The following is a 17,828-nucleotide window of genomic DNA, read 5'->3' on the forward strand; positions in this document are numbered from 1 at the left end:
ACATATCCCTTCCCCAAAGTGAGGTTGGCTGCACAGTGAGGCAGATTAGCTTCACACATGTGTTTTGATACAGCAAGGTGCACAGTCATTTGTTTAGAAGCCAAAAATGAGGTCACTCATTTTTGAAAAAGATCACTATTTCCTGGAAAGAGTAACTCTGGAAAGGATTTAGGGAGCTTGATAGAAACTAGCTGGGCATGGGTTCCTGGTGTGGTGCTGGGAACCAAAGGGCCAACATGACCTTTGGGTCTGGAAGTACAGTAGGAAACTAGGGACCTGGAATAGAAAAGAACAAAGGCTAGAGGAGAGAAATCCTGTACCTCATAGCAGTCCTTTTCTGCTGCCAACTCTTTCAAAACAAGACTGAAAAACCTGGGCAAGATGCAAACACTTCACAGCCTAAGGGAACAAACCCCAAAGGCTTGCTGTACAACGAGGCTGGACAGTCTCAGTGTCTGTAGCTTGACAGAGAGCAAAAATAGGAACTGACTTCTTGGTAAGCCTATGAGTGCCTTGATGGAGGAGAGGTTTCTGTGAGTCAGTTGCTTGTTAATCTAGCAGACACAGGCTTAACAAGATCTAATAGCTGGAAACTAAAGCTAGATAAGCTTGAACAGGAGGTGAATTTCACTTGATTTACTCATGTGGAATGGTGTGTTGAGGGGATGCAGTGAGTTCTCCATCAACTGAAATGTAAAACTGGGACTAGATGTCTCTCCTCCTAGGTTTTTGTTATGTCATCCTCAAGCTAAGGCTAAATGCAGAAATGTATCCACCAGTTTGCTGATCTGCATTACCTAGATTTCTGGTTAAATAGGAGGAATTGTGCTCGAATCTGTCACTATGTGGAAACCTGTTAGACTTGTTTGACTTGCTAAAGCAAGATGGCTGCTCCCAAGGTTTTCCATATTTTCACCTTGGCTGAAGAAGGTGTTTGGATTGTGGGCCTTGTGACAGAAGCATGCTCCAAAGCTTGGGGAGACAGTGTGATGTGGAGGAGTCCTGATAGGAATAGAATTCTACAGAGGCCAGTCTGAGGAAACAAAGAATGCTTGGAGCTAATCTTTACTACGATCTGAAGTGGATGAGAGTGTTGTGCTCAAGTGTTGTGCAAATGGTGTTGGAGTCATCAGTATGTCTTGACTTGCCTGGTCAAGAACATGACGTTTCCCCAGGAAAGCAAGACTTGTTTGGCAAAAAGGCCAAGGGGAAAAAAGTCTAGGCAGAGGGAATGAATGGCCGTGCCAAAGGTGAGATCAGCCCTGCTGCCTGAATTGCAGGGAAGCTGTTACTACTTAGCCAGGTGGTGGCAGGCTCTGGGCTCAGTACTGTGCACATTGTCTGGGTGTACCATGAAAATTCTTGGAAGAAGCCTCTCCAATGATGGGTTTCCCTCCAATTGCAGGTGGCAGAGCGAGCACTGTACTATTGGAACAACGAATATATCATGAGCCTGATAAGTGATAATGCAGCCAAAATTCTGCCGATCATGTTTCCAGCGCTCTACAAGAACTCCAAGAGTCACTGGAACAAGTAGGTCTTTCTGCATGCCCTGGCACTTGCTGTGCATGCAGGATTGCTTGGCCCACTGATGCTCTCGGGGCATGCTGCTACAGTGCGATGCTTGGTGCGGAGCCAGGGGGAATGTGACAAGTACCAACATGGGGGAGAGCAACAGCAGACCATAGTGGACAGCTGATGTGAGGCCCTCAGGGCTATTGGATCTACCCAGAGTTTGATATCTGCATATCTCTAGTGCTGCAGGTCTCTTGAGGTATGTTGTAGGTTCTCAAGCAGATTTCTGGCTGCTCACAAATTAATGGTCGCCCACATGTTCTCCATGAGCAGGGACCTTGGCTAGCGCAGTGCTTGGCTGCACTCAGGTACAGGAATTATGGAGAAAGCAGAACCAGTCAGGCAGGTGTCCCATACCAAACTGCCTCCTGTGTCTGCTCCCTCCATACTAGTCTGTTGTATGTTTTTTCCCATCGGCACCCTGCTAGCCTTTCTTCTGACTGCTTGTTCAGTTGATTCCTTACCTATTAAAGTTTTAAAAATCCCTTCCTTTTAATGAATTAGTTGGAAATAAGCAGCCTACAGCTGAGATCCTAAAATCTTCTAGCAAAAATACAGGAAGACACCCCCTTGCGATCCTGTATTCTAGAGGATGAAAAAAAAAAGGCAAAATAATTACATCTAGGGAGACTAGATCAGGAACTGAGAGTGTATTGTGGTAGCAAAGGCAGGGTTGTGGGGTGAAACTCATTTGCAGACAGCTTCCCACTGGTCTACTGTCTCAGTGCTTCCTTCCCTTCAGTATATCAGGAAGCACAAACTGGAGGTGCCCGTCGAGGATGCTCTAAAGAGTGGGGTGAATGTATTAACCTCTCCAAAGCAGAGCCCGTGTTCTGTCGTCTGTGCTCCCTCTTGCTCCCCAATTCTTTTTTGCTTTTGCTCTCTTGCTCCCCGACTCTTTATCTCCCCCCCGCTCTCTTTTTCTCTCACTTGCTGTCTGCCCTGCTGCCCGTCTCTTGCTCTTTTGCAGATGTTCCGCATGCGCATTTTCACCTGAGCACGCTTGCTTTCCCCCCCATGTGCTTTTGTGCCCGCGCACTCTCTGCCCACTCCTTTTCTCTCGCGCATGCTCCCTGCTGCTCCCTTTCTCTTGCACGTGTGCTCCCTCCAGCTCTTCCACGTGCATGCTTGCTCTCCCCATCGAGCGCTTTTGGGCCTACGCACTCTCCACCCACTCTTTTTCTCTTGCTCGCTCTCTTTTGTGCAGGTGTTCCCCCTGCTCTCTCTTTAATGCATGCTTGCTCTGCCCCCTCTGTGCACGCCCACTTGTGCTCTGCCCCCTCTGTGCACGCCCACTTGTGCTTCTCTCCCTTCTCCTTTGCATGTGCTTGCTCCATCCCCACATTTGCTCTCCCCCATGTGCCTTTGTGCTTGTGCTTTCCCACTGTGTGCTTTTGTGCTTGCATGCTCTCCCACTGCTCTTTTGCTCGCTCGCTTGCTCTCTCCCCTGCCCCCTTTTGCACCCTCCCTGCACCCTCTTTTGTACCTGCACTTCCCTGCTCACTCTCCCGTGTGCTTTTGTGGGAGTGCTTGCTCTCCCCTGTGCTCAGCTTTTGCGCTCGTGTGCTCTCCCGTGCTCCCTTTCTTGTGTATGCTCTCCCCTGCTCTCCGCATGTGCTGTCCTGCCTGCTTTTGTTTGCCCGTTCTCCCCCCTTGCACTCTCCATGCATGTGCACTCACTTTCACGCGTGCACTTGCTTTCCCCTGTTCTTTAGCACATGCACTCACTCTCTGTCTAATTTCTTTCTCACCCACTCTTCTGCATGTGGGCACACTCTTCCCTGCTCTTTTTTTGCTTGCTATCTCCCATTCTCTTTTTTGCTCAGTCTCTCCTGTGTGTGGGCTCGCTTGCTCTCCCTGTTCTTTTTCGCTTGCTCTCTTTTGGGCATGGACAGGCGTGCTCTCTCCCGCTTACACTGTTTCATGCGTGGGCTCACTCTTTCCCCCTTCCTCTCTTTTGCTAGTTCTCTTGCTCTCCCTCAACTCTTTTTGCTCCCTTGTTTTCCTGGGCTTATTCTTTCGCATGTGAGCTCACTTTTCACCTGTGGGTTCACTTTCTGAACTCTTTTTTTTTTTTTTTTTTTTTTTTTTTGCTCACTCACTCTCCGCTGCTCGCTCACTCTGCTTCTGCTCTCTTTCTTGCTCTCTCTCTTGGGGGTGCTCTTTCATGTGTGGGCTCACTCTACCATGCTCTTTTTCACTCCCTCACTCTCCCCCACCCATGTGCTTTTCTTCGCTTGCTTGTTCTCACTCTTGCTCTCCCTCCTCCTCCCCTGCTCTGTCCCGCTCGTGCTCCCTGTCCCCCTGCTCTTTTCCTCACTTGCTCCCTTCCCCTGCATGCTCTTGCTCTCACTCCCCCACTCACTCTCTCCCTGCTCTCTTTTTCTCTCTCTTTTTTGCATTGCCACTTGTGCGCTGTCGCTCCCCCACTCTGCAGCTTGTGCGCTGCCTGGCCCCTGCACTCTTGTGCTCTCCCTTCCTCATACTCCCTGCTCACGCTTTATCTTGCCCCCACACTTTCTCGCTCGCATACTTTCTTGCTCTTCCCTGCTCTCCCCTTCTCCCTGTGTTGTCTCGTGCTCTCATGCGTTCTCTCCTTTGCTGTGGCTCTTGCTTTCTCATGTGTGCTCTCTTGTGTACGCTCTTTCTTGTGCTTGCTTGCTCTTTTTCCCTCTCCCTCTCCCTTTTTTGCATTCACTTGCACATACTTTCTGTGTCACATGCTCTGTCATGTGCTTTCCCTTGCTCTCTTCCCTGCTGTCTTTCTCTCCCTTACAAGATTCCTGCATGCGCTTTCCCTCTCGTGCATGCACTCACTTGCTCTCTTGCACACTACCTCACATGTGTGCATTCTGTCGCTGTCTCTTTCACTTGTGCTCTGTCTCACTGGGCTCTTTGTCTTGCCTGGTCTTTCACTCTCTGTGGTGCTCGCTCCCTCTCCTTCCCTTTCTCTCTCTCTCGTGCACTTACTCTCGCTCTGTTTCACTTGGTCTAGTTCTCTTTCTCTCCATCTCCCCTGATCTTTCTCTCTCTCTCCCCCTTTCCCCTGCTCTTTTTCTTTCTCCCTCATGTGCATGCTCTTCCGCACTCTTTCTCATGCTCTCTCACTCTTTGTTACTTGCTTTTTCACTCTCTCCCAATCATGCTGTCTGCTCTGCTCTCTCCCTCCCCCGCTCTCTCCCCTGCTTTTTCCCTCCTTCTCTCATACCATCATGCTCGCTCATATACTTTATTATTCTCTTGCTCTCTTTTGCTCTCTTTCTCTCACTTGTGCACTCTTGCACTCTTTCTTGCTTGCTCTTATGCTCGCACTTTCTCTCCCCCCATCTCTCTTGCTCTCTCTCCCTGCCCCACACTGTTTTCCCCTCTCTCCCTCTCCAGGGATTGCTGATGTGAAGATGGCTTTTCTTTTGAGGTGCTCCTTGTGCTTGTTCCTATTTCTGCATGGCTATTGAGTACCTGTGTTCTGGATAACTTGGGGAGAAAGCTCACAAGTGAATGGTGTTGGGCAGCCCAACAAAGCCGTCATGTATCACTAGAGGAATGGTGTGGTGCCCTAAAGCTGGATGAGATAAAACCCTCTTCAGAACAGTCCTGAGCAGGTCCATAGTGTCCTTCCTTTCCAGTCTCCGACTGCAAGAAACAGTGTGAATGCCTGTTTTCTGACTGCAGCTATAAGGAGTGCAGAGAGAGCCATGCCCGTGGCTTGCTCTCTCCCCCATCTCTTCTTCCCTGTGCCATCATCTAAGGTCCTGGGTTTGTGGAGGGATGTTTGCATACTAAAAACTGGGAAGATGTGGAAGTCTTTGGTCATGTTGCTGTAGTATTCAAGTTGCTGTTGCTGCTAGCTCTTGTACTGAAGCTATCTGAGGGCTGAGAATCTGGCGGATACCACTGAGTTGTTCTCCTCTCCTGATCTCTTTGCAGGACAATCCATGGGCTGATCTACAATGCGCTGAAGCTGTTCATGGAGATGAACCAAAAGCTTTTTGATGACTGCACGCAACAATACAAGGCAGAGAAGCAGAAGTGAGTAAGAGATTCTTGCCAAGTGACTTAAGCTCATCCTGGAGTCTCCTTGGGATACAGTAACAGCTGGTAGATGCCAGCAGGCAGAGGGGAATTGGAAAGGCAGTGCAAATCACTGTCAAAAAGGACGATTCTTCTGAAATGAGTAGGTGTAGGGACGAGAAGTAAAATGTGGTATGAAGGTTAGATCGGATAATCTTTTCCGGAGAAGCAGGTAGCAGGGAAAGGGGTAGCTGAGTTTGCTGGGTTGCAAGGAAATAAATTGCAATATGGAGGATACACAGTTTTGCAGAGAAGCTTATGCTCTGCCTCAGAAATATTTACCAACTTGTGTATATCCTAGTGACCCCAGTGGAATTCCTGCTGCTTTATAAAGAGTCTTTGCTGAAGAGCTTTGCTGCAGTAGTCATAATACATCTTTCACCCCACAGGATGCCTTCAATTTTCCAGTAATAAAGGTGGAATAAGACCTAGAGTTTCAAAGAGAAAATGATGGGGATAAAATCTTAACTCAGCAAGTGCCTGTGCCATCATGATGCAAAGAGAAATAACCCTACTCATTCTGCTTCCTTGCATTCATTTTGGTGATCATATGACTTGTCTCAGTGAGTTGAATCAAGCATGAAGGAAATTCTTCACTTTCTTTCTGGGTCAGTTTTCTGCTGGCTGAGTGAACTGAAACACTGCTTCTCACATTCCTTAGTGAGCCAGGGCTGCCAAACGAGAGGAGGTGGGGAGAGCAGGACTACCCTGTTGGCAGTGGGGAGCTGCTAGAAATGTTCAGCCATTTTGTGAAAGAGCAATATATAGCAAAGCTGAGATGTGAATCAGAGCTCGAAAATGGGTAACCTGCATAAGGAGATGTTGTTACATCTAAATTGGCAGCAAGAAAGAACTTTTTTTTTCCCCCTTCTAGGACATTTATCAAGCCCACTTCTAGGTGTGCACATGTATTTTAAGTCAAAGTGATGTCACTATTTGCTATTATGTCTGACTGGTGTTTCCCATCAGGAGCCACCCTCTCCCCAGCTGCTTATACCTGTGCTGAGCTGTCGAGGATGAGACTGTTCCCAGGACTGTGTGGCTGATGTAGAATTGCTCTGGAAAAGCTCATCAAACCAGTTAGGTCTCTGAGAAATGGATGGGCAAGCTGTACCAGTTTGTCCTCTGGTTAAAAGATTACAATGATCTTTTTCTCTAGCGTCTCTGCCTTTTAGGCCTCAGAAAAACTTGTGTTGGGTTTCAGTCAAGGATATACCTTTTGCTGTCTTAGCCAGCGAAGTTTGTTAAAACATTAGTTGAAAGCCTTTTTCAGGGGAGTGGTGGGGGGGAGATACCTTTTAGCAGCTGATGGTCAAGAGGACTTTACCTACTGTGAGCATGATGGCTCTTCTTCAGCTGAGCAGGGTTTCCCTGCCCCAGCAACCCACCTGAGGAGGCCTTTATGGGCCTCTCTGCTAAGAGGGAAAACAAGGCTGGCATTAGCACCTCCTCACCATCTCTTTCTGGCTTGAGTAGTGTGAAAAGGTCTCGCTCTGAAGGGAGGCTAGAAGTGGAAGGGAAAGTAGGTTAGTAGGTTGCAGAAGGTCTGCGGGAGAGGTGGGGAGCCTGAGATAGAGGTTTGAGGGTGACAAGGGGGAGGAGACGAGGGCAGGCTAGGAAAAGATGAAAAAATGTAGTCAGGGAGTGGGAGGGAGCAGCTGGTTGGGGCAAGGAGTCAGAAAGGAGATGGAGACAGTGGGCTGAGGTACAGTGGGGAGGTGGATGTTCTTGTCAGTGAATAGTGGGAACAGGATAGGGCAAGGGAACAAATTAGAGGAGGAGGAAGAAGTGGGAGACCAGGGCTTTGTTGGGAAAGGGGCCTGGGACTGGATGAGATGTAGGACAATGATGGAGAAAAAGAAAATGCACTTGGGAGGATGGATAAAAACATGGGTTTACTAGAGCAATGTGTCTCCAAGTTCTTTGCTCAAATCCATTGTGGAAATGTTATCTCCCTCCATGTCTTTAAAACTTTTGCAATACATAAGCAAGCCTATGTGCACTGTATGTTCTAGAGTTTAACAGAAAAAATACTTCATTGCTAAGATGAAGGGGGTTAGAAAAAACACATTCCACAGGCAGGAGAAAATGGTGTTTAGTGGTGTCTCCCCTGTGGAAGGTGACAGTCTCATAGCTGAGGATCTGTCTTGGAGCTGGGGATGCCATTTCTGCACTTGCCCTAGCTGCCTGCTGTCAGCAGAGTGTTGCGACCTGTCCTGGCAAGAGCAGGCCCCATCGCCTCCCCGTGCTGCATCCACAGCTCATTTCAGCTGGTGCTCCAGTAGAGATCACCGTGAGCCACAGCCTGCTGCTGTGCTGTAGCATGATGTGGTGCTGTGGGTTTGCAGTAGATTGCTTTTTCCGAAGTAGTATTTATTTCTAATTAAAACCATTGAAGCGGTGAAGTTGAGTGTCTGAGTAGTAAAGCAGTGTTGCTAAGGCTGTGGGAACCTTGGCTGGATTGTTGTGATGCAGGATCAATCTTCAATTGCATGACATCCTGGTTTTTTTCCAGAGTACCTCTTCCTTAATCGGTGAGACTGAGAAGAGTTTGAAAAGCAGCAGCAGCCTCTTTAGTGTGGACAAAGAAGGAACAGAAGAGATTTATAAAAACCTTTAAGAGGTCATCCCAAGGGGCCACTGGAGATCTTGTGCTATGAACTAGAAAGTAGCAGCTTGCAAAGACTGCACATGTGCACAAAGCTAGTAAATGTGCAATGATGAAAAGGAAAGATCTTGTGGATGCAATTAGGCTTTGACCAGGTGTTAAGAGGCCTGCTCCGAAAAGGATTAGCCATGATTTTAATTACTTACCATGCCTCTGAGTGACATGCCAGCTCAAGCCTGCCATCACTGCTCCCCTTGATGTGTAGCCACAGCTGTTGGTGCAAGGCTGGGCATGGAGAGTCAGCCTGTTTCTCCAAGGTGTATGTGGAGGGTCTCTGTTGTCTAGTGCAGATGGACTGACTGCCTTTCACTAGTCACCCTGGAGGTTTTGAGGCTGTTTGAATTATCAGAGCCCTTTGGAAAATAGTAAGGAGGTCAGGGCAGATGATTAGTGTCTTCTGCTGAATGCGTTGACTGCCTGAATGGGAATCACTGGGCCTTGCTCTTTGAGAGGACAAATAATCCCTGCTCTTCTGTGAAAGGTGCTAGGGCCTTGAACACTGCCTTTCAATAAGTGTGTTGTCAGCATGCCCTGGGGCTCACCCTGACCTCTGTGACACCTCTCCATGGTGGCAGCCACCTTGTTTCCTTCTGTGTAGACCACAGCAGGGGGAGGGAGAAAAAAATACCTCCCAATAAAGTTCTTTTCCAAATGTCCTGCCAATATAGGGCCATAGTGGCTTCATCTTACTGCTTGTGATGGGATCAGGAATGAAAGGAGCTGATGAGGTGAACATCACCTAGAAAGCAGAGCTGGGAGGGCCTTAACTAGCTGCTCCCATGGACTTGGCACTGCCTCTGAGGCATTGCTGTTTGTAGTCTCTCTGGAGAAGCAGGGTGCTCCAAAAACTCATGTGGATAAGTGACATTCCTTCAGATAAACTGCAATGAAAGTGTCCTAGTGTAGGAGCTAAAGCCAGTCTGAGTTACGAGGTGGGGAGAAAATTTCTCCTACAGTGGGATGTTGGACAGCTGTAATAATACAGTTGAGCCAGTCAACGTTACATTAATCGAGATAAAGATGAAACTGTGTTTCATTCTTTGGAAATACCTGTTTGGCTGAAAAGGGTGATCAGACATGTAAAGCTTTCAGCTTTTTAAAAGCATTTCTCTTAGTAACACTGGGTATTCTCTTTGTAAGTTGAACTTTTACCATGTCAGCTGAGCACATGTGACAGGTTAACAATGAATAACCTAATGGTTCTCAAAGTACAATGAGGAATGGAGGGCTTCCCCTGATGCCATGCAGCATTGCTCTGATGATCTGGAAGGAAAGAGCTAGTGTCAGAGAAACACGCAGCTGAACAGACTGAGTGAGTGCCATTTGCTCCCTGTGTACCAAACTGATAATGTGAGATAGTCCAGCCAAGCAAAACCAGCTTTGTTGCAGCATTCCATGGCGGTAGATGTGATGCCGGCAAGACAGATACTACCTTGGAGGGCAGTGACTCTCACATTATGAGGCTGTTAGTAGATAAACATCTCAATCTGCGCTTCCAGTCACAAGACTGGAGTAATGCATGCACTTCTGTTTACCACACATTAAAAAGGGTGCTGGAGGAGATAGAAGGGCGCTAGAGAAGATGGATGCTAAGCCTTGGTTGCAGTCCCTCACAGAGACCTCCAGAGCTCTATCAGAAAATTAGGTGTGGTTTATTTATTTATTGTTTTTCCCCTCACTGTTCTCTGATGGAGCAGCCTGCTGCTTGAATGCTTGGCAGCTTCATTCTCGTTTCTAGCTGCCTTTCTTGCATATTTTTTCAGAGTATGAGGTGAGGTGATTACAGAGCATAAAAGCTGTCTCAGCATGGACACAAAGAGCAGTAGAGAGACCAGTAGCTGGGATGTAAGACAGAAATACAAATTGGAAATAAAGAAGAAATTTTAAAATGTAGAAGAAAATAATGAGGAGTGGTGGATATTCTCCTCTCTGTCTGCAGGTGGAGCTTGGATGCTTTTCTGGAGGATACCTTGTTTACATCAGTGGTTGTGGTATGCCAGGACTCTGGGGAGAAGTTCACTGCTGTGGGGTTTACAGGCAGTCACACTGAATGGTCTCTTAAGGCCTTAAAATCTGTGCCAAGCCCAAGAGTTGTGCCTGGGGGTTCGGGCAACTCTGGAATGCTATGTTATGGCCAGAGAGAGAAGGGAGGAACTGGGGGCGCTTGAGCCCCATCTCTGTTAGAAATGGCAATATGTACCTCTCTGCCTGTGTGGGGTATTGGGAAGGAGTATCTAAACTGGTGTCACTGCTTTACTCTAGAACCTGGATTCTCTGCTCTGCTCCTGAAGCAGAAAGTCAGGGAATGAGTACCTGTGCAGCCCCCTGCTGCCGCCCTGTGCTCTGAGGGGAGCAGGAATCATGCCCACCTGCCTCCCCCTGGGGCTAGTTGCAATGTGTCCCTTCCTCTCGCTGTACCCCACCTTTAGTTAGAATTAGGGCTCTGTAAAGGACAGAGTAGTTATTCCCCCTTGCCTGTGCCCTCCTGCTGTCCCCATGACTGTCCCTATTCCCATCTTCCACCAGTGAAAGGCACCCCTTTCCCCAGTTCATGCTTGTTTTCTCTCTCTCTCTCCTCACTTTCTCTCCTCGCTCGCGTGCACTCTCCATGTGCGCTCTCCTCTCACTTTGCTCTCGCTCTCTCCTCTCTCTCTCCAGGGGAAGGTTCAGGATGAAGGAACGAGAAGAGATGTGGCAGAAGATAGAGGAGCTGGCCCGGCTGAACCCCCAGGTGGGTAACCTAGGACAAATGAGATGAAAATATGCCAGAGGTCTAGCTTGTGAGAGCAGGCTGTAGCAGCCTAGTTCAGCCCTGTGCACACAGCTCCAGTGACAGTCTGTCCTTCCCAAGCCCCAGTGCCTTGAGGACACTGGCAGCATTTTACCAGCCTGGCCCTCGGCAGCATTAACTTCTAAGTAATGCCATATAGAAAACGCGTGTGTTTGTCGATCATGGATTCCTCTGCCAGCCATGAGTAAACATGCAGGGTGCTGTGGCTCAGTCAGAGGGCACCGGTAGGGATGGATAGAAGACAACACTCCTTTCCTGCCTGTGCACTGCTGCTGCCTTTGCAAGCAGCAGAGAGCGCAGTTGGAAGAAGCGTGCCAGGCTCTGTTAGGATGCTGGAGAGGGGGAAGGCTTGGTGTTGGGCAGCATGCTCACCCCCGGCTGTCTGTGTTGCCTGCAGTACCCCATGTATTACGCACCTCCACCACTGCCTCCTGTCTGCTGCATGGAAACAGAGACCCCAACTGCAGAGGACATCCAGCTACTGAAGAAGACAGTAGAGACAGAGGCTGTGCAGGTACGTAGGTGTCTCAGGTCCTTTCACAGTCCCTCTCAGACCAGTCAAGGCATCAGTGCAGTCAGTCTAGTGCCCAGTGGTCAGGACTTCCTGCTTCCAAGTGCTCTGAGGGTAAATGCCCCTACTCTGATCCTCTGATTAGAGATCAGGCTGTTGCCTGAAGAAGTGGGGTTTATCTGTCCTTCCCACTTAGGAAGAAATGCAAGCAGGGCTTTTCTCTCTGTCCAAGTGGTCTGTGTGTGTGGCTCCCAACCAGTTCTGCAGCATGTTCCTGCATAACTGAGAGCAGTTGGAGTCAGGCTGGGGAGACTCAGGCTGTGCAGGGCTGCAGAGATTTGTTGCTGGTCCCTGACTCCTTTGGTTTGTCTGTAGATGCTGAAAGACATAAAGAAGGAGAAGGTCTTGCTGCGCCGGAAATCAGAGCTTCCTCAGGACGTCTATACTATAAAAGCCCTGGAGGCCCACAAGAGAGCAGAAGAGTTCCTCACCTCAAGCCAGGAGGCACTCTGACCAGCTAGGAGCTGGCGCGGGAAGCTCTGCCCTATCCCTTCCCCCCAGGGGTCACAGAAATGCACTCGGTTCTCATATATAACTAAGGAATGAACATGGCGAGCTGTGCCTGTCCTCCACTCCATCTGCATCCCCCAGAGTAGATCTGGTTTTATGTTGTCCCTTTTATCTTACCACTGCCGTGTCCTCCTGCTTCTCCTCCTCCCTCTTGCTTCTCCACCTTTTGTGTGTGTGAAGGGAGCCTGCCTGGCCTGTGATTGTGTTAGCCCAGGTAGGAGTCACTTCACTTCCAGCCCCTGCCCAGTTCTTATTCTGCCCAGGGACTTGCTGCCCTGCAGGGAGGAGCTGCTCCCCTACCTCTCCTGGCAGGAGGGTGATCTAACACAGGCTGACGGGAGCTGTACTGGGCTACCTCTGTAATTGGCAGGGAGAACTGGGCCCCTCTGCAGCTCATCTCTGAGGGGTGCCTGAGCTAGGCAGAACCATGATGTGATTAATCTCACTGGCTGTGAAGAGCCTGGCTGCCCAACTCAGCCTGCCAGAGGTGGGTGGCACATATCCTGTCCTTGCTGCCTGGCCTGGGTGTGCTGGCCAGAGACAGCCGTGTGCGGCTCAGTGCACTGCTGCAAGCCCTGTGTGCACATCTCTGCCATGTGTTCCCCAGTGCTGCCTGTACAGCCAAGTCCTGCAAAGATCAGAGGTCAGGCTGGGTTCAGGGCAGGAATGTGTGGCAGAATGAGTTTGTGAGGGCTCTGCTTTCTCACCGCCCTGCCTTGGGATGGTGTTCTGCAGCTAGAGGGTCTCACCTACGGCAGAGATGTTCACTTCCACCTTTCTTTTGCCTCCAGCCCCCTGTTCTGTTCCCCTGTCTGTGGAGTGGGGGTTCAATGCTTCGCCACCCCTGGGGAAACTGGGTGTAAGCACTACATACTATTGCTTCCCTCCCCTTAGAGCATCCTTAGAAGCTCTTTTGTGGGAAAATGATTTCCTTCAGCTGTTTGTGTTGCTCCTTGCTGAGTTGTTTCCACCCCAGTATCTTGGGTAGTCATAGGCCCAGATTAACTTGACTTTTGCTTTCTTCTTCTACCTGCTCAATTCAAATACTCCTGCAGACCTCCCTTTGTCGCTGTGTCCCATCCATGCCTTAGCTCTGCAGTGGCTGGAGTTTCTAGGAAGCTTGTGCTGCTAAAGTCATTCTTGCAAGTTAGTGGAAGTAATGGATATGCGTTATGGGGCCAGGCTGAGTTTGTGAGTGTTCAGTCATCTCTTCTTTATGGTCAGTGGCTAGCTGCTACTAGTGAATTGCTTCTGCAGGTGCCCTGAGCAAAATTTGCCTTGCCCTATTACTTTGGCACCTGCTCTGTGGCTTAAGGCCCTTGTTAGTTATCGCATGGCACGCTGGGGACTTGCTGTGGTCATTTAGCCTTTAGAATGTACTTGCTGATAGCCCAGGGGCTTGTGCAGCACTTGGGTGCTACTGTGATCCAGCTCTCAAGCTTTGTCCCCTACCTTTTGCGGTGTAGATTTCAGCCCCAGGCCGAGGTGCCACCTCAGAGAGGCTGGCTTGCAAGAGAGAGAAGGGAGTCTTCCTTGCTTCTTACCTACTGTGGTCGCTTTCTTGACATGTAAGCTTGAGGGAATTTGCAGCAGGGTAGGGAGCCTTTGGGGCTGATGCTAGTCTGACCACTGCTATGCAGTATTGTGGGATGCTGCAGAAGGTCCTGGTGTATTTTCTCCTTGTCCTCACCAGCAAACTGCTTCCCAGGTTATAGATTCTTCCTCTGTGATCTTACCACTGGCGTGCAGCATATCTTTCCTTTCTTCAGCCCTGCTGCTCTTAGTTTTCCCCCAATCCAAATTAAGCTGTTTTTTCTCCTCTGTGTGTCCTGTACCCCTCCCCCCCCCCCCCCATAGCTCTTTTCAGTGGAGTGTCTTTCAGTCTGGCCTGTTAGACATGCCACCATCTCTTAGGAGCAGCTGGCAAGCATGAGTATGTGAGAAATCATACACATCACGCAAGACCCTGCCTCCCCTCTGCTGCATGCAATGGGCCAGTTCATCAGGAGATCTGTGAAACACCTCAGGGAGGTTACTGCTTATTTTGAACATTAGTCTGAGCTCATGGTCAGCTGCCAATCAATTACCTCATGCCTGGCACAGCATGTAGACATGTACTGGGTATTTCCAGACAACACACAGGCGTGGTAGGTGTCTCTAGGGCACAGTGGAGACAAAAGATCGCTGAGTGCTACCTGCAGCAGGGCTTGGGCTGGGGAGGATGTTTCTTCCCTTTGCAGTACAGAGTCTTTCCAACTTGTCTGCTTAGCATTGTGTTACAAGCTGCCACCTCATTTTTAAGAGTGCTGCAGCATTTATGTGCCCTCACTAGAGCCTGCTTGCTGCTAAGAGTGGCCACATTTCCCTGCTGTGGGCTGTTCTGCCTGCAGAAGGAACAGAGACTTCTGGTGCACAGAGGCTGTTGCTGTCCTTCAGATGGTCTGTCTCCACCTGCAGTCCCCTGCCAAATCCAGAGGAATAATGGTGAGACTGTGCCATGCACAGGGGCAGGATTGTAATGCATCACAACTACATGCTGTACAGCTTGGATGTTCTCATAGCTTTGTGTGTATTTTTCTGGGTGAGGGAACTTATGCTTAGTACCTTAACATTACTATTAGTTTGCTGCCTATTCATTCCAGTGTCCTGGACATCTAAGAAGGGGACCATGTGAGAAGGGAGGGGGAGTGGGTTAACCCTCTCTGCCACACGTACTGCTTGCATGCAGACCTGTGTCTGCCACACACTATGGCTGTCCCTTGCTCCACACTCAGTTTCTAGCATTAGTGCTCATTTCTGCCTATGCCTTTCCCCACGTCAGTCAAATGGACAGAACTGGAGCTGCCTCTTCACTTCACACGGCTCCCTCATGAGGGAACAAGCAAAACTACTGCATTCACCCCCTGGACACAAGTATTAAGCTGCTTACAGTTCATATGTACATACGGTGTACTTTATTTTCAGTAGAGCATTACATAGTATGAAAGTGTTGGATTTTGTACAGATGTCCCTGTATGTACAGAACTAAATAAAACCAATCTCTTGGAAAGACACATTGGACTCCACCTCTGATACGGCAAAATACAGCTGCTCGTCCTGCTAGGAGGGGCTTGAGCACGGAGGACTTCTCCAGCACTAACAGCACAAGGACAAATCCAGTGTTTGTCCCACATCAACCCGGGTGAAGCCAGTTTAACCCCCTCCCTCCACACACATACATGGGTAGTGAAACCAATCTAGTTACTCCAAGGTGGAGGACCGGGCAGCCAACACAAGGACACCACAGTGACTTACGTGCCAGCCAGAACCCAGAAAGAGGAGCAGGGAGGGAAGTTGGACAACATCAGTGGGAGAAACGGGAACATCAGTGCTGGCAAGTCCTATCACGGCCCAGTTCAGAAGAGGCAGCAGTCGCCTGCCTCACATGCATGACCAAGGGAGGGACGTGAGTGAGCAGCCCCAGCCCTGTGGCTTGGGCTTCACTTCAACTCAGGCCTGGGGGTGCTGAGGCTCTGCCGGGCCTGCAGCGTGCGCTGCACCATGTCCTTCCACTGCTCCTCGGAGATCTCGCTGGCCCACGCTGGGATGCCCAGGCTGGGGAGCTTCACGTTGGCCATCGTCCTCTTCACCAGTTCCACATGCTCTGGGGACAGAAGGGTGTGAGATGGGGAGCACCCCTAGGAGGCCAAGCCCTGCTGCCAACGGGGAGGTGGGACAGGCCAGGGGAGAGGCCACTACCTGGGTCCATGGGGATGGAGCTGCGGCTGCTCTGCGCGGCAGTGCCTTCCTCCTCCTCCTCGCTGTCTGTCGGGGGGTCGGGCAGGTGCAGCCTCAGCATCTGCAGCACGGAGGGAGACAGCGGGGTGGCCGCGGCCCTGGGACCTCCCGCCCGCCTGCCCGCCCGCGCAGGCCCCACGCCCTCCGCGGCGTTACCTGCAGCCGCTCCTGGAGGCCGGGGCCCGGCTCGACGCAGCTCGCTGGGGCGGCGGGCGGGCCCTGTTCGCCGGGGCCCTGCTCCGCTTCCTGGCTCAACGGCTGGTACAAGTAGCCGCCACCGCCGCCGCCTTCCTCTTCCTCCTCATCTTCCTCGTCGCCGCTCCAGCCCGCCGTGCCGTCGGGGGCCTCCGGCGGCCCCGGCTCCTCGGGGCACACCCGCTCCGGCCCCATGCTCCGCGCCACCTCCATGCACCGGGCGCGGCGCCGGACCGCCCCGCCGCCCGGAAGTGCCGCCACCGGGCATTGTGGGGGTTGTAGTCCCGCGGCGGCGGGGGGACTCGGGGAGCGAGAGTGGCCGGGGCTGGGTCAGCGCCGGGCGCCGCCACGTTGAGGCCCGCCTAGCAGCCCCGTTCCCGGCCACGGCGCCGCGGGCGCTGCGCAGAAGAACCCCACCTGGGCGGGGACGGGGAGCCTGCTGCCCCCGAGAGGCCCATGGCGCCCTGAGGAAGAGGGGGGGGACGTGGCGCCCCCGAGGGAAGTGCGGCGCCCCTGGGGGGACCCAGCCCCCGCTGCCCTGGCGGGAACGTGGCGCCCCGGGGGGACACGGCGGGCAGTGCTCCTCGGAGGGCGACACGACGCCCTGCGGGGGGGCTGCCCGTGGTGCCCGCAGCCCGCTGCGGGGACCCGCACAGGCAGGGCGGGGCGGGCGGCAGCGGGGCAGCGAGGACCCGGCGGGCGGCGGTTGGCGGCGGGCGGGGCGCAGCGGCGGTTGGCGGCCGTTGGGGCGGCCGCGCACTACAAGTCCCAGGGTGCCGCGGGCGCGGCCGTCGGAGCCAGGCTGCCGAGTCGCCTTCCCGCCGCCAGGTACCGGGCTCTGGGGCTGCGGGCGGGAGCGACCGGCCGCCGCGGCGGGGCGGAGCGGGGCCGGGCCGGGGTCGCCGCGGGGCCAGGGTCGCGGCTCCCCACTCCGGCCCTGGGGCGGAAGAGGCCGCCGGCGCGGGGGCAGCGGCGGAGACAAGGGGCGGCCGACGGGGCCTGCCGGGGGCAGCCGGGGCGCGTCCGCCTCCTCCCCGCGGGGCTGGCCGAGGCCCGCGCGTGGGGACGCGGAGTCCCCGCGCTGGAGTTCACCTGCCCCTCAGTGCGACCCACCCTAAAGACCTTGTCGTGCGATGCCCGGACGCCTTCCCACGCTTGTGCGGGTTTCCTCAATTTACGCTTTCACCTAGGCTTGGCTAAATTAATAGGTTTTTAACTTCCAGCCTGTTCCCTTTCTGGCCCCCACGAGGCACAGCCAAGGCTGGCATCCGTGAGTGCTGTGAGCGTGCCTGGGTGTTGCGACCACCCCAGAAATGCTCTGCCTGGAGGGTCCTGTTGTCAGTGTGATGTGAGGAGAAAGTGGTGGCACCTCACATACGGCAAGGGACATCATGCTAGCTGTCCTCCTGGCTTTCCTTGGTGGGCTCCTTTCTTGGGACTGCCTTCAGTGTTGCTGGATCAGCTTGACAGTAACCAGAGGCTGGGGAAAATTCTTGACAGGAGGGAGAGGCTGGGGCATGGGATAGCTTAGGTATACTTTGTAGGGAAACAGCAGTGGAGTTTGGGAGACAAGGTGAGGCAGGGGAGAAGGCTGTTCGATAACTGCAAAATCAGAGCTTGGCTTCTGGCAAAAATGAATGGAGGTAATGCTGCTATCTGCAGGTAGGGAC

The 17,828-nt window shown here is 52.0% G+C and overlaps 3 protein-coding genes across 6 annotated transcripts in view; 2 read left to right on the forward strand and 1 right to left on the reverse strand.

The window, feature by feature from the left end:
- PPP2R5D (protein phosphatase 2 regulatory subunit B'delta) overlaps window positions 1-15,239 on the forward strand; it is a 34,225-nt gene extending 18,986 nt beyond the window's left edge. For all 4 annotated transcript variants that reach the window (XM_026104239.2, XM_026104240.2, XM_026104241.2 and 1 more), the window contains exons 12-16: window positions 1,406-1,533; window positions 5,503-5,604; window positions 10,973-11,045; window positions 11,503-11,619; window positions 11,992-15,239. In XM_026104239.2, the coding sequence (XP_025960024.2) occupies window positions 1,406-1,533; window positions 5,503-5,604; window positions 10,973-11,045; window positions 11,503-11,619; window positions 11,992-12,129 (558 nt within the window). In that variant the 3' untranslated portion in view covers window positions 12,130-15,239. The remainder of the gene's footprint in view (window positions 1-1,405; window positions 1,534-5,502; window positions 5,605-10,972; window positions 11,046-11,502; window positions 11,620-11,991) is intronic.
- MEA1 (male-enhanced antigen 1) lies at window positions 15,118-16,431 on the reverse strand. The gene is made up of 3 exons (XM_026104224.2): window positions 16,120-16,431; window positions 15,925-16,024; window positions 15,118-15,829 (listed from the first exon to the last, which is right to left on the reverse strand). Exons 1-3 carry the CDS (start codon window positions 16,369-16,371, stop codon window positions 15,666-15,668), a joined length of 516 nt encoding a protein of 171 aa, XP_025960009.2. The 5' UTR covers window positions 16,372-16,431; the 3' UTR covers window positions 15,118-15,665.
- A 426-nt stretch (window positions 16,432-16,857) lies between these two features.
- The window catches only part of KLHDC3 (kelch domain containing 3), a 37,897-nt gene continuing 36,926 nt past the window's right edge, over window positions 16,858-17,828 (forward strand). The window contains exon 1 of the mRNA XM_064509850.1: window positions 16,858-16,986. The gene's annotated coding sequence lies outside the window, so the exon portion shown is untranslated. The remainder of the gene's footprint in view (window positions 16,987-17,828) is intronic.

Source organism: Dromaius novaehollandiae, chromosome 3 (genome assembly GCF_036370855.1).
Source record: "Dromaius novaehollandiae isolate bDroNov1 chromosome 3, bDroNov1.hap1, whole genome shotgun sequence".
Taxonomy (NCBI): domain Eukaryota; kingdom Metazoa; phylum Chordata; class Aves; order Casuariiformes; family Dromaiidae; genus Dromaius; species Dromaius novaehollandiae.